Consider the following 18,864-nt stretch of genomic DNA (forward strand, 5'->3'; position numbering starts at 1 on the left):
CTCCTTCTACAATTCCTGCACCCCTCATCCCCCACCACAGGACTTGCATGTGTTCTCGTAGTTAAAACTATTTTAAATTCTCTATTTCTTTTATCCATTAGATGGAAGCTCTCGAAATACTTCTGAATGGTTTGTACTCTTATTATGAGAGGTCCCTCACTTGCAATGGTCTCTTTACCCTTCCAAATTTTATGTGAATAACTTTCAGATACGTTTCACAAACTGAATGCAGGTTCTGAAAAACATATTGATGAACTCTAAGCAAACTTCGTACACTTCAGTTTTCCTTAGAGAAACTAATTTGATAGGACATGTTAGGGACATTTTAGTATTTGATATATTTAGCATCGGGCTTTGGACTACTTTTATGACAACTACCCATGGAAAATGCTACATTGATATTGCCTATCAACACAGGAAAAAAAAAAAAAAAAAAATCTATTCCTAAGAAAAAGATAGGAACTGTTTGACTTGGGTGTTTTTGCAAGTCTGAGAAGTTAAATGTTAAAATCTTCTAGTAATGCTTTAATAAAAATCTAGTAATGCTTTAATAAAATCTAAATCAGATCTGGATCAGGTCTATTCTCAAAATAGACGGCTACCCATCCCTTGAAAGCCAAAATTTCCTTGTCAATTTTTAGGGTGTGACTTTTACTTAAGTTACAGGAGCTGACAGTTTAATTACAGATACAGTCATATGACACTAAACAAAGGAAAGGGACAGCAGAGCTCAATTGGGAGTAGCATACGTCTCCAAATGCAACTGTGGTAGTAAAATTGAATTAAAAAAAGGAGTAAATCTTATTTGGGGGAGTAATTGCTTAACTTGTCACAAGATAAGGAGGAGCGGAGGCTAAACAACTTGCTGGGAGTGCAGTGAATTGTTGACGCAATCCTGGCTGTTGTACAGACGAGTTTTGAATGTAGCAGAAAGTCAGAGCACAGAAATATGCATATTGACCATATGACAAGTAGATTTACAGAAATGGTTCAGTAACTACGCAAAAACTGAGTTGACTAGACAAGACCATTCAATTTAAATATAATGCTTAATGTCTGTGTGCAAGTTATACATAATGTGCTGCCTAGTTTTGCGATCTCAGTTGATTTTTTGTTTTTTTGAGGTAAATTACATGACCAGTCATTAAAAAGTTAAATAAAACAGATTTAATAAAACTCACATGTAATCCTCGATTACACTTGCAGCAACCTTTCCACAGGCATCAAAGAACATGAAATGTCCAGAAAGTGGCATTTGTGTTTTCAATTCCTATGAAGAGTTTGAAATAGGAGTACATACACAATCAATAAAAAGTGAAAAGTTATCAAAAGCTTACTAACCTTTATTGTCTGCCGCTATAAATCCAAGAATATTTTCATGACGTAGCATAACAGTTTGATAAATTTCTGCCTCACGAAACCATGAGCGTTCTTCTCTTGAAGAGAATATCTTCACTGCAACTTCTTCTCCTCTCCATTTCCCTCGCCAGACTTCTCCAAAGCGACCCTTCCCAATGCTTTCTTGAAGAATGATAGTCCTTGCAATTGTTCTTTGAACAAGTAAAGGCAGACCTAAAAAGTAAAAATTTTTAAATTGCGATTAAGCTCATTCAACCATTAATTGAAAAGATTTGTTGCTTATAAAGCAACAGATATATAGTGCTTGCCTTGATTAGTTAAGAGCTAGAGATAAATAACAGTCCTCCTTACCTTACTTCATCCATAATCTAAATTAGGAGTTCGATCCTTTTAAGACCAGACTTCCTAAACATTTTTTTTGTTTAGCAACCTTGAAAATACCAGCAATTACAAGTACCAAATGATTAAATCAAATTCTAGATATGGATTTGTAACAAATAAAATGTGAAATTAGTTTCCTTTGAGTTTAAAGTTTTGAACTACTCATGCATTAATTGCATTCTACATTACATGTAGCCACCCAGGAAGTCACTAGGGCATTCTGCAGTGGTTTTAAAAAAAAAAAAAAAAATATGCAGGGATGTATGAAGAAAAAAAATCAAAAACATACCATTGCATTATTTAAGAGTGATTTTATGAAAAACAAAAAACACCATCTATCAAGCTCTATTTCTAGTCACTCTACCACAAAACAAACAGTAGAAAAAGAAGTCCTGAGAAGAAAAAGAAGTTAGAGACACTGAGAAACTGATTTACAAGCAAAGATAATACAGTGGTTAGAGTGCTAGCCCACTCCAGCACAACTTTCCTGTGTGCCCTTGGACAAGTCACTTAATCTTAGGTTTCACTATATGTAAAATGGGGATAATAGTTCGACACCTCTGAGACAAGGAAGTAATTACTGGTATCCTTGCCAACTTAATTGGTTAGCCCATTTTCAAGCCCTACTAGGTCGTTTTGGTTAGCGGGGGAAATTAATAATTGGTCAGTTGTTTTTTTAAACACACAACCCTGTTTATTTACAAAGAATGCAGGAGGTCTTATATCCCTGAATACAACAGCTAGAGACACTTGCTTCGCTCACAGTTCCAAATCTATTTCCAGCCAGCACTTCACCCAAAAGCTCTCTCCATTTTATTTTTGTTTCTGTCAGGATCATGCTACCAGAGTTTCTCCGGCTGCAAAGCCACGTCTACACAAATGAAGCTGTACTGATGCACCTGTGCCGCTGTAAGATTGCTTGTGTAGCCGCTCTATGCCAACAGGAGAGAGCTCTCCCATTGAAATAAAACCACCTCAAATGAGCAATGGTAGCTATGTCAGCAGAAGCTCTCCAACCAATACAGTGCCATGCACACTACCATTTATGCCAATAAAATTTATGTCACTCAGGTGGTAGCGTAGACATGGCCTAAGGCTTCTTTGGGCACATCTACACTGGCAGAGTTACAGCACCGCTCAGAGCACATAGGGGAAACCGCTGTTGTGTTCACACTGTCAGCTGCCTGCGCAGTAGCATGTTCACACTTGCAGCACTTGTAGTGCTATTCAGAATGGTGCACTCTGGGCAGCTATCCCACAGAGCACCTCTTTCTCTTCTGCTGTTAAGAGCTGTGGAAAGGAGGAGGGAATCACGGGGCATCCTGGGTCATGTCCCAATGCCCTGTGATGCATTGCTTCACATCCCAGCAATCCCTGTGCTTCCATCTGCATTTGGAGCCATCTTTCAACTGTTTCTGTATTGCTTGCCCTGCCTCTTTGGGCTGTAGGAATGGATCCCGAACTGTTGACCAGTCTGCTGCTCGCTCTGACCAACACTTCACGTCACGAGTGGCAGTGGAGTTATTCCTTAAACTACAAAGGCAAGAGGAGTGAGACTTTGATCTCGCCACGTGTAGTAGCTACAACACGATATTGCTTGCAGCATTCATGGAGGTGCTAACCACAGTGGAATGCCACTTTTGGGCTCGGGAAACAAGCACTGAGTGGTGGGATCACATCATCATGCACATCTGGGATGATTAGTAGTGGCTGCAGAACTCCAGAGGAAAGCCACATGGGAAAGTCATGGGACTGCGCGATGAGCTCGCCCCAGCCCTACCGTACAAGAACATGAGAACGAGAGCTTCCCTACCATTGGAGAAGCGGTTGGCGATTGCACTGTGGAGGCTGGCTACTCCAGACTGCTACTGATCGGTTGCTAACCAGTTCGGAGTGGGAAAGTAGACTGTTGGACTCATGTTGATAGAAGTCTGCAGGGCCATTAATTGCATCCTGCGCTGAAAGACTGTGACTCTTGGCAATGTGCATGACATTATGGATGGTTTTGCACAAATGGGCTTCCCTAACTGTGGAGGGGTGATAGATGGCACGCATATTCCAATTTTGGCACCAGACCACCTAGCCACCGAGTATATTAATTGCAAGGGGTATTTCTCAGTGCTTCTCCAGGCACTTGTGGATCACCACGGCCACTTCACGGACATTAACACAGGCTGGTTTGGAAAGGCACACCTTTCGGAACATTGGCCTATTCAGGAAGCTGCAAGCTGGGACTATCTTCCCGTAACAGAAGAGCATTGTAGGGGGAAGTCGAAATGTCCATTGTGATCCTGGGAGACCCTGGCTACCCCTTAATGGCATGGCTTATGAAGCCATACACGGGTCACCTTGACAGCAGCAAGGAGCAGTTCAACAGGCTGAGCAAGTGCAGAATGACTGTTGAGTGTGCTTTTGGCTATTTAAAGGCCAGCTGGTGCTGCCTCTATGGCCAGGTCCAGTGTCCCAATGACAATATTTCTATGCTTATAGCCGAGTGCTGTATGCTCCATAATTGTGAAGGGAAGGGTGAAAGCTTCACTCAGGGCTGGACTGCAGAAGCTTAGCGCCGGGAGGTGGAGTTTGAACAGCTAGAGACCAGGGCTATTAGAAGGGCACAGTGTGGGGCCATAAGGATCAGGGATGCCTTGAGGCAGGAATTTGAAGCTGAAAGCCACTAATATTTGTTAGTGCACTCAGGAGTGCAGTGCTTGTAATGCTAGGTGGAGACTGGTGCACATGATGCAATACGTGGGTTTAACATAATTGTATGTTGCTTTGCAGGACTCATTTTGCTTTCCATTAATAGAACAAAGATTGCTTTCAAACCAACACAATTCTTTTATTAAAAGACAACAGGAGGACAGTCAGTCAAAACAAAAAAAATCAGCAGAGGGGGACGAGGGAAGGGAAGGTCCCAGGAGGAGGAGGGGTCCCAGGACAGCTAAAGATTTGTGTATGTCCAGGGATCATATCCAACCTTCTCCTTTGGAGTACAATGCAGAGGGTACTGTACTTCAGCAGGGCCAAACTGCAGAGGGATGGGTGTTGAGCGCAGTGGGTAGTGCGAGTCTTCAGTGATGGATTGTGATGGGGGAGGAGTGGAATGCCGCAGCTATAGACTGGAGCCAGGAGGTTGATAAGAGCGCGCTGGGAAAGAATTTTGCAACATTGGCTGCAGGGGAGGGCAGATGCAGAGCTGCTCGGTTTGAAGAGCTAGTATTGTCAGGAGCATGTCTGCTTGGCACTCTATAAAGTTTAAGAGTCGCTCCGTGGCTTCATTGTGGCATGTCACGTTCTCCTTTTGGTCCCTCTTCTCGCTGTCCAGCCACTCCTTCAATTCCTATTTCTCAGTGGTAAAGTACATCATATCATCACACAGAAAGTCCTCCTCAGATCTTCTTGGCCGCTTTCTCATTCTGCGCAGCCATTCAGCCACTGATAAAGAGGGAGGCTGGGCTCGCAAGGTCATCTCTGTGAAGTTTAAATGCAACATTTTACAGAAACAGTATTGTCTGCAACACGGAGAACATGGATTCAGTGATTTAAAACTCTCACACCTGTCACTAACTGGCTGGCCCCAGGCAAGCACACATGAACCAGAAGCCCTCCAAAATTGTGAGTAGCAGCAGGGGCACAATAAATCACTCTTCCCAGACCCTGCTGTACACTGGGCATGTGGCTCTTGGGGAAAGCCAGCACTGTAAGGGGGCGGGGGGGGGGGGGCGATAATCATTCCTGTCCCCACACTTTCCACAGTGTGTGGATCACAGGATGTGATCATTATGGAAGATATCTTGTTGCTGAGGGTGAGCAGGGAATCAAGGGAGGGTGTTCTCCACAACTGCAGTTTCTGCTCTGGTCCCTACGTGGCTCATCTGTGTGCAGCAATGGTCCCCCTCTTCCCTGTGACAGCACAGTGGCATGGGAAAGTTACCGTTAATGGGGCAAGAAACAAAGCAGCTCTACCGAAGAACCTGCGGCAGCAGATTGCCCAGTATCTCCATGAGAGTTTCCTAGAGATCTCGGAGGCAGATTCCCGTGGAGTGAGGGAGTCAATCAACAACCTGTTCTGCTGCTCAGAGTAGGCATGCGGTGGGAGATGAGCCTGCTTTCTGCAACCCTCCTTCCCCCCACCAACTCGCTTCAGCAATTCCCAACGTCAAATCCACTTGCCAGGAACCTCCTCCCCTGTTTGCGCTTCACGAACATCCAACAGCTGTGACTGGCTGGCCTCCTCCGGGATAAAACAGCTCCTGGCTGCACGCATCTCAGACCTCTGAATCATCCTCTGCCTTTGGGTCCCCCTTCCCCTCCTCGTCCAAGATTTCCTCCTCCTGGCTCGGTCCACTTTCAACTGGCACATGAGCTACCGAAGTATCCACAGTGGTCTTTGCAGTGGAGGTGGGGTCGCCGCCGAGTACGGCGTCCAGCTCTTTGTAGAATCAGCAGCTCGTGGGCACAGCACTGGAACAGTGGTTTGCCTCCCATGCCTCGTGACAGGCATGCCGCAGCTCCTTCACTTTGACCCTGCACTGCAGTGTGTCCCAGTCATGGCCCCTCTCTATCATGAAATCTGTCCATAGGTATCATAATTCCTACAGCTGGAGCGCAGCTGGGAGTGAATAGCCTCCTCTCCCCAAATGCTGATGAGGTCCAGCGGCTCAAAAGCTCAAAGTGGGGGATCGCCTGACGCGTGTAGCAGGCATGGCCACTTGGAAAGATGCGCTGAGACCACTGCACTACGTCACTGAGCAAACAGGAAGGGGACTTTCAAAATTCCAAAGGAATTTACGGGGTGGGGATGACAGTTGGTGACCTGAGGGCAGTAGAGTTTAAACCGATGACCAGAGAGGCAAGAACAGGCATTGTGGGACACCTCCCAGAGGCCAACTGCAGCGCTGTAATTGACCATGGTGTCTACACTGGCACTGAAGCGCAGTAGCCCCGGTGCAGAAAGTTGTACACCTCTTGTTGGGGTCGGTTTTTTTGTTTTGTTTTTTAACAATGCTACAAGTGCGCAGTTTCTGCGCACTATGTGGCTTGGCAGTGTGTACACCTTGGGAGTTACAGTGCAGAAAGCTGCTTTACTGCGCAGAAACTTGCCAATTTATACAGGGCCTTTGTTTCTTTTATGTGTTTCTTGTGGGTTCTCTCACACACAGCTGCAATCAAATCAATCCTCAGCAAAACCCCTCTGCCCACATAGCTCAGTTTCTGATTGGTCTTGCATGCCCTGTGTTTTGGATAGTGGCTTCTATTGTTTCAGCTATCTATTCCACAAAAGGAGCTTGATTGTCTTCTTACCTTTCTCCTGACTGATAGCTATTATGCCCAACAGCATCAATTAGGGTTAATTCTTCCCTCCCCATCCCTGCATCACACCCACCCCGTGAGTTCCATCCAGCATCTCAATGGAGTCCAAAATGGTGACATCCTGAATGACCCATTTCAGAAACAAATTTTTTTTACACAACTGATACAAGATTAACTATACACATAGCATTTGTCAGGACTTTTCATATCACCTGCCCAAATTGGTTTTACTCTCAGATCTCGAGTTTCTCTCCCTGCCCGATCTGACAAATGTGTTGTTTCTGAGAAATCAGTTAGCTGGGATGGAGACTGGCCATTCCATTTCAAACTTCAGTTTCTACAGCTACAGTCTCAGGTCTGGACACATCTACACTGAAAATCCCTAATCTTGATACCTTCTCAGATAGTCCTTATGAACAACACTGATTAAATCCTGGGACCTGACTCTATCCTACACACCACTTTGTTTGAGTCAGTCAGTACTGTAATAGGGTACCGCCAAGGTTTATTCAACTTTGGTCTCCTATGCTTTCTTCTAGGATCATGGAATGAACCCCTCTTAAAAGTTTCTCCATATGACCTTATTCATAGAATCTTTTTATTGTATCAATGGCTATCCTCCCATTTTTCCCCCCTAACAGAGGTGTTAGCTTTTTCAGTTTTGGTTTGTAAGGTTTCTGTGTAGTCCAGATTTCTTTGTTCCTCTTCAGCAATTCCATACAAGAGGTTTGTGGAGATCTTATGTTTTGGTATGAGCCAGGGGAGTGCTGGGGTCCACTTTGTAGTCATTGACTGGTGTTCTATAAGCCATCACAAGAAATGAGATATGCTGGCCCAAATCCCTTTGATGATGTTCTACAAAGTTAGCCAGCTGAACTCCCAAAGTTCAACTGAACCTTTCCAACACTCCAGCAGATTGTGGGTGTGCCAGAGTGGTACTGTGGATCCCTAAGGAGTGTTACAGCAGATTTGAGAAGCACTCTGAATTCTTCACCATATTTGGGTTCTCAGGTGAGTTGCTCACAGACCAAAAGAGAAACTTTGAATCCATTCACTAGAACTTCTGCTTCTTTTCACAGTCTCTTGGCTCTTTATTGGGTAAGCTTTATTTTGTGAAGTAGTCTATGGCCACCAACAAATATTGATTGCCTGAGACATAGTTGGGCCTCTACCAGTCTACCAACAGCAGTGCATTCCACTGGTGCAGAGAGGCTCTCTCGGTCTTAGGAGGATCCTTCTTTAGAACGCATGAATCTCATCTCCCCACACACAATTTTCTGCATCCTGCCTGCATTTTACCAAATAAAAGCATTCTTAGTTTGGCTACGGTCTTTGCAACCCCAAAAGGTCCAGCAGTTTTAGATGTTGGCAGTGCTGGTATTTTGGTCCCAGGATAGAACTGACCGAAGGGGAGTGAGTTAGTATCTTTTATTGGACCAACTTCTGTTACTGAAAGACACCAGATTTCAAGCTTACCCAGAGCTTTTCTTCAGCAGTTTTAGAGTCATGACAACCTCAGAACTTCCTTCTTCAATGTATTTGGTACAACTAGCTAATACCTGTATCCATCACCCACTGGCTTCTCCCTCCCCCCAAACACCATCTCATCTTTAAGCTCAAAGCTGTCACACTGGACCTGAAAGCTTTCACTGTGGCATTCTGAGGGGATACTATAGTCCACAGTGGCTGCATGTGCCAAATGATTTTCCAATCACATACTATTCCAATATCGGAATTCTCTCTTCGGGAAGCCTTTAATTCGTCTCCTCCTGAGCATACACATCCCTTGAAAAGCCAATTCCTTGCCATACTGCTTGGGGCACCATTTGTAATCAACCAAACAAGACATCAGCATTACCATGCTAGAGTCCAGACCTGTGTGTGACTGAAATCATAGCACTATAGTTTTGCCAAAGAGCCCCTTCATGATTCCTGAATCTGAAAAGCAATTGCAGGGATGTCTGGTCTGTCTGTACCTCTGTGATTGTCTGGAGACTTGGCCTGTTCTGCATAGCCTCAATTTTCTTTGTCAGTGGAAATTCCCCCACTTTACTGATTGTGCGCCCAACGAACTTTTTGAAACAATTTACATCTCTTTGGATTCAGTTTTAGATACAAAGCTGTAGGCTAAATCACAGGTCCTTGGTAAATATATCTGTTTTTGTCAAAAGATTTTAGCTTGCACCAGCATATCATCTAGATATAACAAAACAGGATGAGAGAGGAATGCCATCTAATACCCTCTCAAATGTGGTAGGAGTATTGCTTATGGTGAAACCCACAACTTTATACTGCCACAGGCCTTGTCCTGCTGTGAAAGCAGTTTTTCCCTCCGTCTTTTGGATCCATCTGCACTTGCCAATACATACTTTTAAGATCCAGTGTGGAAAAACAAATTGAACATGCTACAGCATCCAGGGTATCGTTTGTTCATGAGTGGATGGATAAGAATCCTTTAAAGTGACTTCATTTAATTTTCTATTGCCTACTTAATCTGGTGCTATCTTTTTTTTTCTTAACTAGAACTATGAGTGAGGCCCAAGGACTGGGTGAAGGCTCAATTATGCCTTCCTGATATATTTCTTAAGTGGCCTGTAATGCCTCTTCCCTCTTTGCCCCTGATAAAATGATGTGGTTCCATCCACTATCAATCTGGTGCTGGACCAGTGCATTACAGCCTCATTGTTGGACTGGGAGAACAAGTCCTGATTCTTAAGATTTTCTGTTTAAGACTGTTCTGTTGTTCCTCATTTAAACGTGCAGCACTGTGCAAGAACTAATCCAAAAGTAATTCTGAGAGCTCAGTTTTATTCCTTTCCCCTTTATAGTTTTCTTCTATGCCAGCAGTTACTACAGCCACTCGTTCATGTTTTGTAACCATAGCTCCTTCTTCACTATTTGCAGCTTGTCAGAAACCATTCAGCAAGTAGTAGAGGGTCCAGACTTCACAACCACAAGTACTTCAGCTGCTAAGATTTCCTTGAGAATCTGGGTCTCAAAAACAGGTCTTCATTCTATCTTTCCTTTGTTAGAAAGCTACTACACCAGGTAGCTGGTCATAGTTTCTGTCCCTGGAAGCAGGACAATTTGATCACTGCAAACCAATTGGCTACAAATTATTTGCTTCACCTGGATCACATCTGTAAAGGGAATTTTCATAGATTGGATTTTCAAGACTTTTCCTGGCATTTACTAGTCATTAAAATGCATACAGATTATTAGCTCATCCATTATCTTAACTACAGAGGCTTCAAATTTTTAAACCCAATCCCTTTCCCTGTCCTTTCCCCACCCAACATCTTTGGACCCCTGCACATTCCCCAGTCACTGCCTTGGCAGAGACCAATTTGGTGGTGGTTTTGATCTCTTATTTCCTAGGCTTTTGAGTGAGTATGGCCTAATAACTTATTAGGCTAGACCACTATCCCAGTGCATTTCACTGATTCTATTACATACTGATAGCCAAACTCCCATTATTGTTGTTAAACTGCCTAGAACTAAAGATGATCTGTGAGGCTGATCCTTGTACCTCAAAGCTTTGCCCCTTCCTCTTGATATTCCCCCCCATCTTCCAAACTAGGTGAGAAGCTTTCACTGGTGACTATCTGCCCATATTCTATTTACAACAATCTTTTTATGGCCAAAGTATTTCACAGTAACTCCCCTCGCTCATCCCCCCACTCTTACCTAAATGGTCTCCTTTAATTATTGTCAATTTCCCTTGTTTTTCAAACCAAATTTATCACTTTTTTGTAATTGTTCAAAAATGAAATGAACCAAAACTTAGAATCTCCTTTTCAGTCATACGGAGTATAGAGCAGTACTTATAGGCTCCTAGCAATTAGCTTCCATCTTCCTCACTAGTGGCTGCTTCTGCTACACTGACGCAAGGAACAAGATTTGAGTTCCATGGAAAATTCCACAGCTGTGGAATGATTCTGGCCTCCTTTCACTTATCTTTATCTGCAAGTCCAATTCCAGCTGAACATCTATAAGCTGATCCACTGTCCATTTATCCTGGAAGTCCTCATTGCATCTGGATATGACAGGAACACAAGTTTGTGGGTCCTCTGCCAGTTCAGGAGGTGTCACTTTTCCCTCTTCTTTTAGCTCTTTGCTGTGAACTGGCCATTTCCGATTGATGGCTGGCTCCAAACTGCATATCAAGGGTTAGTACTAGATCTGGATAACTCAGCCTCTTTTCTGGAAGAAGTTCTGCAGCACCATCGGAGCTGGCTGCTAGAAACCTCCTTTTTGGTTAGTTCTCCCAGGCACTGGTTTGAGCTATGATGTTGAACTGAGGCAAAAAGCCTCCCAGGGAGTTTTCCCATCAAAGATTGTTTCAATTCAAATAATGGGGATTTTGCACTATTTTACATTGTCTTCTCCTCTCCTGAGACGCGCCCCCCCCCCCGCATCTGTGGCTTACAAATAAGGTAGAAAATGAAGATATCCAGTCTTATTTACCAAAGTCCTCTGGCTGGCCCAATTCCACATCCATGTAGTTGCCTTCCACTGTGATCTATGACACTTATTTCATAGCTCCTTAAGTCTTGGCTGCAGCTCATCTGGTAGTAAGTTCCAAGTTGGCCAAACCTTTCCTGGCCTCCCCCATTTCATGGAAAATCTTTTGGTAATCTCAATCCAATTTTCCATTCCAGACAAGGAGAATTAAAGATGGCTTGGACTTCCCAATCTGACCAGACCCAGTAGCTGTTCCTCCAGAGATTTCATCTCTGCCTGCAAGTTTGTTCTCAGCTCTTTCTGAGAAACTTCCACATAGTACTTTAAACACCTTTGGCAAAGTGTCCAGCCTTTTGTTGTTGTTAAGTTTCCAGTTCGTGTTTAACTTCCTTTTGGCCATCTGATTTCTGCTACCACTGCCATTATTTGTTCCATTTTGGTTCTGCGAGCTGATATCCCTGTTATTTCTGTCCTGGGAAACTGGATTCCAACCTTGCATCAGTGTGACCCCTTTTCAACTGAACGCTTAGCCAGTTTTTGGAATCTTGTACGTTTTCCGTTAGGAGGAGAAATTGATGGAACCAGGTATTTCTTTGTAAAAAAACAAGACTGCATTATCCTGTTTCCCCTAAATACAACAAGAATCAAAGAGAAGGAGACCGCTTCTTTGCTCACAGTTCCAAGCCTCTTCTCTGCCAGCACTTTACCCCCAAAAAGTGCTCTGCTTTGTCAGGGTCTCACTACCAGGGCTTCTCTGCTTCCCCTCCTCCCCCGTACTTCTGTGGTGTTTCTCTGGCACACACAGAGCTGCAATCAAATGAATTCTCAGCAAAACCCCACCACCTAAATAGCTTGATTTCTGACCATTCCTGCATGGCCTCTGTTTTGAGCACTGGCTCCTACTATAAAGAGCTTGATTGTTTCTTACGTTTATCCTGAATGGGGGTGATTATGCCCACCAGCTTCAATGAGGTTTAAACCAACATAACTGTATATTTGAGATTATAAGGCACTCAAATACTGGATAATTGTGGCCATAAATACAGTCAACTGGTCAGATTAAACTAAATGGGCTCAAAGGCATAATAATAAGGGGACAGGATAGTGGCATAAAAAATTATGACCAGTAAAAAGAAAGAAATCTGGGTGGCTCCTGTTACCATTCTCAAACCACAAGAGCACTACAACAAGTTTAAACATTTAAAGGAGCAGAATTCATTACTACAAGATATTACCACTATATGCCAATGGCCTAGTAAAAGTCAAGAGAGGATTACAAAAGTATATGGACAATGAGAACATCCAGTCACGTAAGTTAGGGGATTCTACATATCCTATAAGGGTATCGTCTCATACTTAGGGCATAAACCAATCAGAGTTGGGGGTTATTAGGAAGCTTTCCCTGTTAGGAGACTTGTTTTCCCCTTCCTCACCCATCTGTTATTGGCCATTGCTTATTCAGGATAGTAGACTAGATGCTCTAGTAGTCTGACTCAGCATGGCAATTCTGTGTTCTTATGGATGAAATCAGAGGAGCCATATGCAAAGCTGGGAGCCACTGAGCAGCTCTCTCATGTATATTCTTGTTCCCAGAAGCAAATGGAAGTCTCTCTCCTGGCACCAGTCCCTGGTCTTTCAAGAGTTAAGTATGGCACCAGAAATCCAAGTGAATATTTTCAACATGGAAAAAAGACCCAAAAAGGTAACCGAGGCAGAAGAAAAATTGGGAGGGCTGTTCCAGATCAGTAGACAGTCACTCTATAGGAAGACCAATTAACAGTCAAAATAAAATTGGCCTTCATGGAGTGACTCTCTGCCAATCCAGAGAGAGCTGTGGGGAAGTAGCAAGCAAGAGGAGAACAGAGGGAGGATAGTCCAGTCAAAGAAACTGGAATTATAGAACCGCCAACATATTAAAACATTTTGATACCATGGACCAAGAGACTGGAAAAAAAAAATCTTTATGGTTCTCTCCACAAGTTTTTGATCTTCTGAACAAACAATACCCAACAATTTGGGTATTGTTGTTAAAACAAACAACAATACCCAAACTAATGTAGGGTTTGGGGGTGGTTTTTTTTTTTTTTTTTTTTTTGACAGCCATCTTGACTGAACTAAAGTTTCTAGCCTTGGACATTTATGGGTAAGGTCAAAATGAATGTGTTTTAATATCTTATTTTACACACACAGTCTATTTTCAATTATACCATGACTTGTATTTTAAACTATTTCTTATGAGAATTAAGCATAATTAAAAGATTTAAGTGACCTAGTCCAAGCAATTTTTGTAAAGTTAAAATCTAGATGAGCTAGTAGAATTTGATAGAGATATGCACTATAAACACGATGTGCTGTTTGCCCGTAATTGTAGCCTTGTTCTATGATGTTATCATAAAAATGTCTAGGTTTGATGCTGCAATTAAAAAGTGCTCCCGAAGTCCGTGCTACACTAGGCTGCCCCTGCAGCTCAACCAGTAGTTACACAGGTGAGCATATACAAAAAGATGCTCCTTCATATATGGAGTGGACATAGAAGCAATCTGTAATTTACAGAAACATCTATTTTTGCTCCACTCATCAATTCACCCTCAAACAATACACAGGCACACTTGCAAATCTTAATACATTATTAAACATGGCACCTTCAAAGAGCATGGATATATCAAATCAACTTCTAATCAATTAAAATAATTTTACAGTTAAAGTTGTAGTTCTAGCTTTCAATTAATTTCCATTCTCTGTTGTTTATCCCTGCTAAGATGAAAAAGGATTCTTTACTGCGACTGTCCTTTTTCATTTAGCAGACACCCCTCCAGATACACACACACACTTTAAAAGGAATTCAACACATTGTAAGTATCATTTACATAGGATCACATCTTGGTCTCAATATCTATTTTTTTGAATAAGCACAGTTTTGGAGATAGCATTCATTCATTAACCGCTGCTGGAGTGCCAACAGTGGAATACAGGACTTTGTATAGGAACATAGTGGCTCTTCCCAGCCTCATTTGAAAACAAAAAAGAAATCAGTTATATATGCCATGAAGCATACAACACCCTGTAAACTTTCAAACCATTTAACTTGACAATCAGTACAGTTTTAAATAATTTCAGAACTGCACATTTTAGAAGTTATTTCCACGTGAAGAGCTAACCCTATTTCCTCTTTATCTAGATAAGAAGCCTCAACCCTTACATGAGCATAGCACCTCTGAGGATTAAAGAGTAATTCAGTCTCCATGCTCACCGTCAAACATTGGCCTCCCCTGCTGGAGCTGCCAAAAGGGTGCTGATATGTTTATTTGAACTATATTGAAATAGATCAGACTCTCATTTCATACAGATACTGGATACTAATAATTTTTTTCTACTGACCTGGCTGAACTTTGAACTAGCGATTTTTTTAAAAAAAAAAAAATCTCAGTAGTGGATTAGCACAGAATTTTTATTTTGAAATGTTATCTTGAGAAACACTTCTACACAAGAGTGGTATGTTTGTGTTAAAAGTTCACTGTATTTCTGGTCGATTTATAGAAGGGATTAGTGAAGTTGTTCCTACCAACAAAACAGTTAAAAATATTTAATGCGACAGAAGGCTGAGGTGAGTTCCAAATATCATCAGGTACCTTACTCTTCTAGAAGCACATATGGAAAAAGCAATCCATATCACAAAGACATCACCCCAACAGGATTGCCTATGCGGTTAGTAGAGAGGATAAGACTAAATGAGCATATAGACCACTACTCTCATCCCCTAGTCAGGGGATCTTAGTAGGGATAAACCCATTTTAGCAGGGATTAAACCTTCCTTCAAGTCAGAGCTAAGACATTGATAAGAGTGCTTAGGCAGAAATTCTGCACTATTGCCTTCCATGTCAAACCTATCCTATACATAAAGAGACATTCCCAGGGCTGTCAACACACCACCTTTCACAAGTAGTAAATACTCGAAAATATATTAAGTGGTACTGGAGAGTGTGCTCCTCAGAACATGCTCTCACAGCAACAACTGATCAAACAATCTTTTTAAAATTTAGTTGTGTTACTATTTACACCATCAGAATTCAGAAGTGAAATCTAAGAAAGATGTTCTCTGCCTTGATGTTATTTGATAACGTTTCTGAATGCCGAGTCAAATGAAACACTGATCAGGAGATTCAGACATAATAGTATCACTAACTCATAGTACTATCTAGCTTCTTCCCCTAGCAAAAAGTTAAAAAATATTAACCCTTAAACAAATGAAATGCTAAAACTAATTATGGTAGATTTATTCCAAATTACTCCTATGCAAACCTGTAAAAAAGTGCTCTCTTACTCATTTCTCATGTAGAAATACATAGATCACATTTGAAAGTTTTCAATTGGAGATTTTACTAGAGTTTAAGGATTTAGGTCATATCTACGCTACAGCTGTTAAGCGGCATAGCTACAGGTGGCATCACTATAACGCCATAGTAGAGACACTTCCTATATTAACTGAAGGGGTCCCCCCCCCCCTTTGATATAGTTAACTCACCTCTCCAAGAGGAAGAGCCCAAATCATTTTTCCATCCATCTAGCAGCAGCTGCACTGGGAGTTAGGTCAACTTAACTACAGTGCTCAAGGTGCAAATTTTTTCACAGATGAGAGACATAGCTAGGTTGATCTAGGTTAAGTTTAGACCAGGCCTCAGTCACATGAAGCAAGACTTTCATCAACAGATTTACAAGTATTAGAAATAAATTACCTGACCCAGAGCCAGAAGTAGTCATATCATAAATTAAATCTTTTAAAGTAGTTCCTTCTGATATAAAAGGGCGATCCAATGAGGGATCTTCTTCACTTGGTACACGATGATGAATGACAGTACGATTATGGCAGATATACAGAATCAACATTAATGAAATGCAAACAAAACAGACTGGTCCAGCAATGATAGCTGCCAGTTCCACAGGTCCCAGATTAGAAGATGATTCTCCAGAAGTAGGGCCTAAAAAATGGAGGTAAAAAGAAAGAAAAGTAATGTTACTATTTTGTAATAGCAAATATGTTTTTAACAAAGGGTTCATTTTTTAGTATTTGTAGCAGTATATTGCATCAGATAATGGTCTTTGAAGAATTCTTTTAATGCATTTTATTTCTGTAAACACAGTCTTAACTCAGCTCTTTGAGAGTCATTGGTATATATTATGGAGACTGAAGCTACATACATTAAAGTACAGGGAAGTGAGAAAGATTTATACACATTTGATGCAAGCCATAAAGCATTATGGACGCAAGAGACTTCTTAGCTACTATTCTGTACTTAGTGGTTTATTTCTTGATATAAACCTTCAGGGCATCCATCAGACTTCCTAAATATTATTTTGGTCTGCCCTCAGAATCATAGTTCTGGAACGGACTTCAAGAGGTCATCTAGTCCAGCCACTTGCACTCACGGCAGGACTAAGTAGTATCCAGACCAGTGCTTCTCAAGCTCTCTGATGTGGGGGACCGGCAATTTTTTTTCCCCCCAATGTGCATGCAGACCAGCAGCCGATGGGCCGCGGACCGGCACCGGTCCGCGGACCACCACTTTGAGTAGCACTGATCTAGATCATCCCGGACAGCTCTTAAAAAATCTCCAGTGACGGAGATTCCACAACCTTCCTATGTAAATTATTCTATTCCAGTGTTTAACTAAACCACCCTTTTTGCAATTTAAGCCCATTGCTTCTTGTCCTGTCCTCAGAGGTTAAGGAGAACAATTTTTTTTCCTTCTCCTCCTTTTTAACAATCTTTTATGTACTTGAAAACTTATGTTCCCTCTCAGTCTTTTCCTCTCCAGATTAAAATAACCCAATTTTTTTTCCCCCCAATCTTCCCACATTGGTCATATTTTCTAGACCTTTGATCATTTTTATTGCTTTTCTCTGGTCTTTCTCCAATTTGGCCACATCTTTATTGAAATGGGGCACCCAGAACTGGACATAATACTCCAGTTGAGGCCTAATCAGCACGGAGTAGAGCAGAAGAATCACTTCTCATGTCTTGCTTACAACACTCCTGCTACTACATCCCAGAATGATGTTTGCTTTTTTTGGAACAGCACCACACAGTTGACTCATTTAGTTTGTGATCCGCTATGACCCTCAGATCCTTTCTGCAGTACTCTTTCTTAGGCAGTCATTTCCCATTTTGTGTGTGTGCGCAACTGTTTACTCATTCCTAAGTGGAATACTTTGCATTTGCCCCTATTGAATTTCATCCTATTTATTCAGACAATTTCTCCAGATCATTTTGAATTTTAATCTTATCCTCCAAAGCACTTGCAACCTCTCCCAGCTTGGAATCATCCGCAAACTTTGTAAGTGTACTCTAATTGATGAAGACCCAGAACTGATCCCTGCAGGACCCCACTTGCTATGCCCTTCCAGCTAAATTCTGAAGCACTGATGATTACTCTGGGAATGATTTTCAAACTAGTTAAGCATCCACCTTATAGTAACTCCATCTAGATCAGGGGTCTCAAACACATGGCCTGCGGGGCTATTTCCTGTGGCCCGCCAAGCTCCCCCTCCCCACCTACCTCCGGGCCAGGAGTGGGCAAACTACAGCCCGTGGGGAAGTTGGAATGGGGGCGGGGGCAGGAAGGGGAGGGTTTCAGTAATGCAGCCCTCGGGCCAATGTACTAGTCCTCATGTGGCCCTCGTGGTCATTTGAGTTTGAGACCCCTGATCTAGATTGTATTTCCCTAGTTTATGAGGTCATGCTAGAGCCTTACTAAAGTCAAGATATCTCACATCTACCACTTCCCTCCCCCATCCACAAGGCTTGTTACCCCTGTCAAAGAAAGCTATCAGGTTTGACACCATTTGTTCTTGACAAATCCATGCTGTTACTTATTACCTTCTCTTCAAGGTGTTTGCAAACTGATTGCTCCATTATCTTCCAGGTATTGAAGTTAAGCTGACTGGTCTGTAATTCCCCAGTTGTCCTTATTTCCCTTTTTATAGATAGGCACTAAATTTGCTCCTTTTCAGTCTTCTGGAATCTCTCCCATCTTCCATGACTTTTCAAAGATAAATCGCTAGTGGCTCAGATATCTCAGTCAGCTCCTTGAGTATTCTAGGGTGTATTTCATCAGGTCGTAGTGACTTCAAGGCATCTGACATGTCTAAGTAATTTTTAAGTTGTTCTTTCCCTATTTCAGCCTCTGATCCTACCTCATTTTCATTGGCATTTACTATGTTAGACTTTCAATCACTACTAACCTTTTTGGTGATAACTGAAACAAAGAAGTCATTTAGCACTTCTGCCATTTCCACGTTTTCTGTTCTGGTTTTCCCTCCTTCATGTTTACTTGTACTCAGTTTAGTTTC

At 42.1% G+C, this 18,864-nt stretch overlaps 1 protein-coding gene across 4 annotated transcripts in view; it reads right to left on the reverse strand.

The window, feature by feature from the left end:
* The window catches only part of TGFBR1 (transforming growth factor beta receptor 1), an 83,530-nt gene that overhangs the window by 39,775 nt on the left and 24,891 nt on the right, over positions 1-18,864 (reverse strand). For all 4 annotated transcript variants that reach the window (XM_043540349.1, XM_037889853.2, XM_043540350.1 and 1 more), the window contains exons 3-4: positions 16,251-16,493; positions 1,342-1,572 (exon numbers count right to left, since the gene is read on the reverse strand). In XM_043540349.1, the coding sequence (XP_043396284.1) occupies positions 1,342-1,572; positions 16,251-16,493 (474 nt within the window). The remainder of the gene's footprint in view (positions 1-1,341; positions 1,573-16,250; positions 16,494-18,864) is intronic.

The sequence above is a fragment of the Chelonia mydas genome, chromosome 2, assembly GCF_015237465.2.
Source record: "Chelonia mydas isolate rCheMyd1 chromosome 2, rCheMyd1.pri.v2, whole genome shotgun sequence".
Classification (NCBI taxonomy): Eukaryota; Metazoa; Chordata; order Testudines; family Cheloniidae; genus Chelonia; species Chelonia mydas.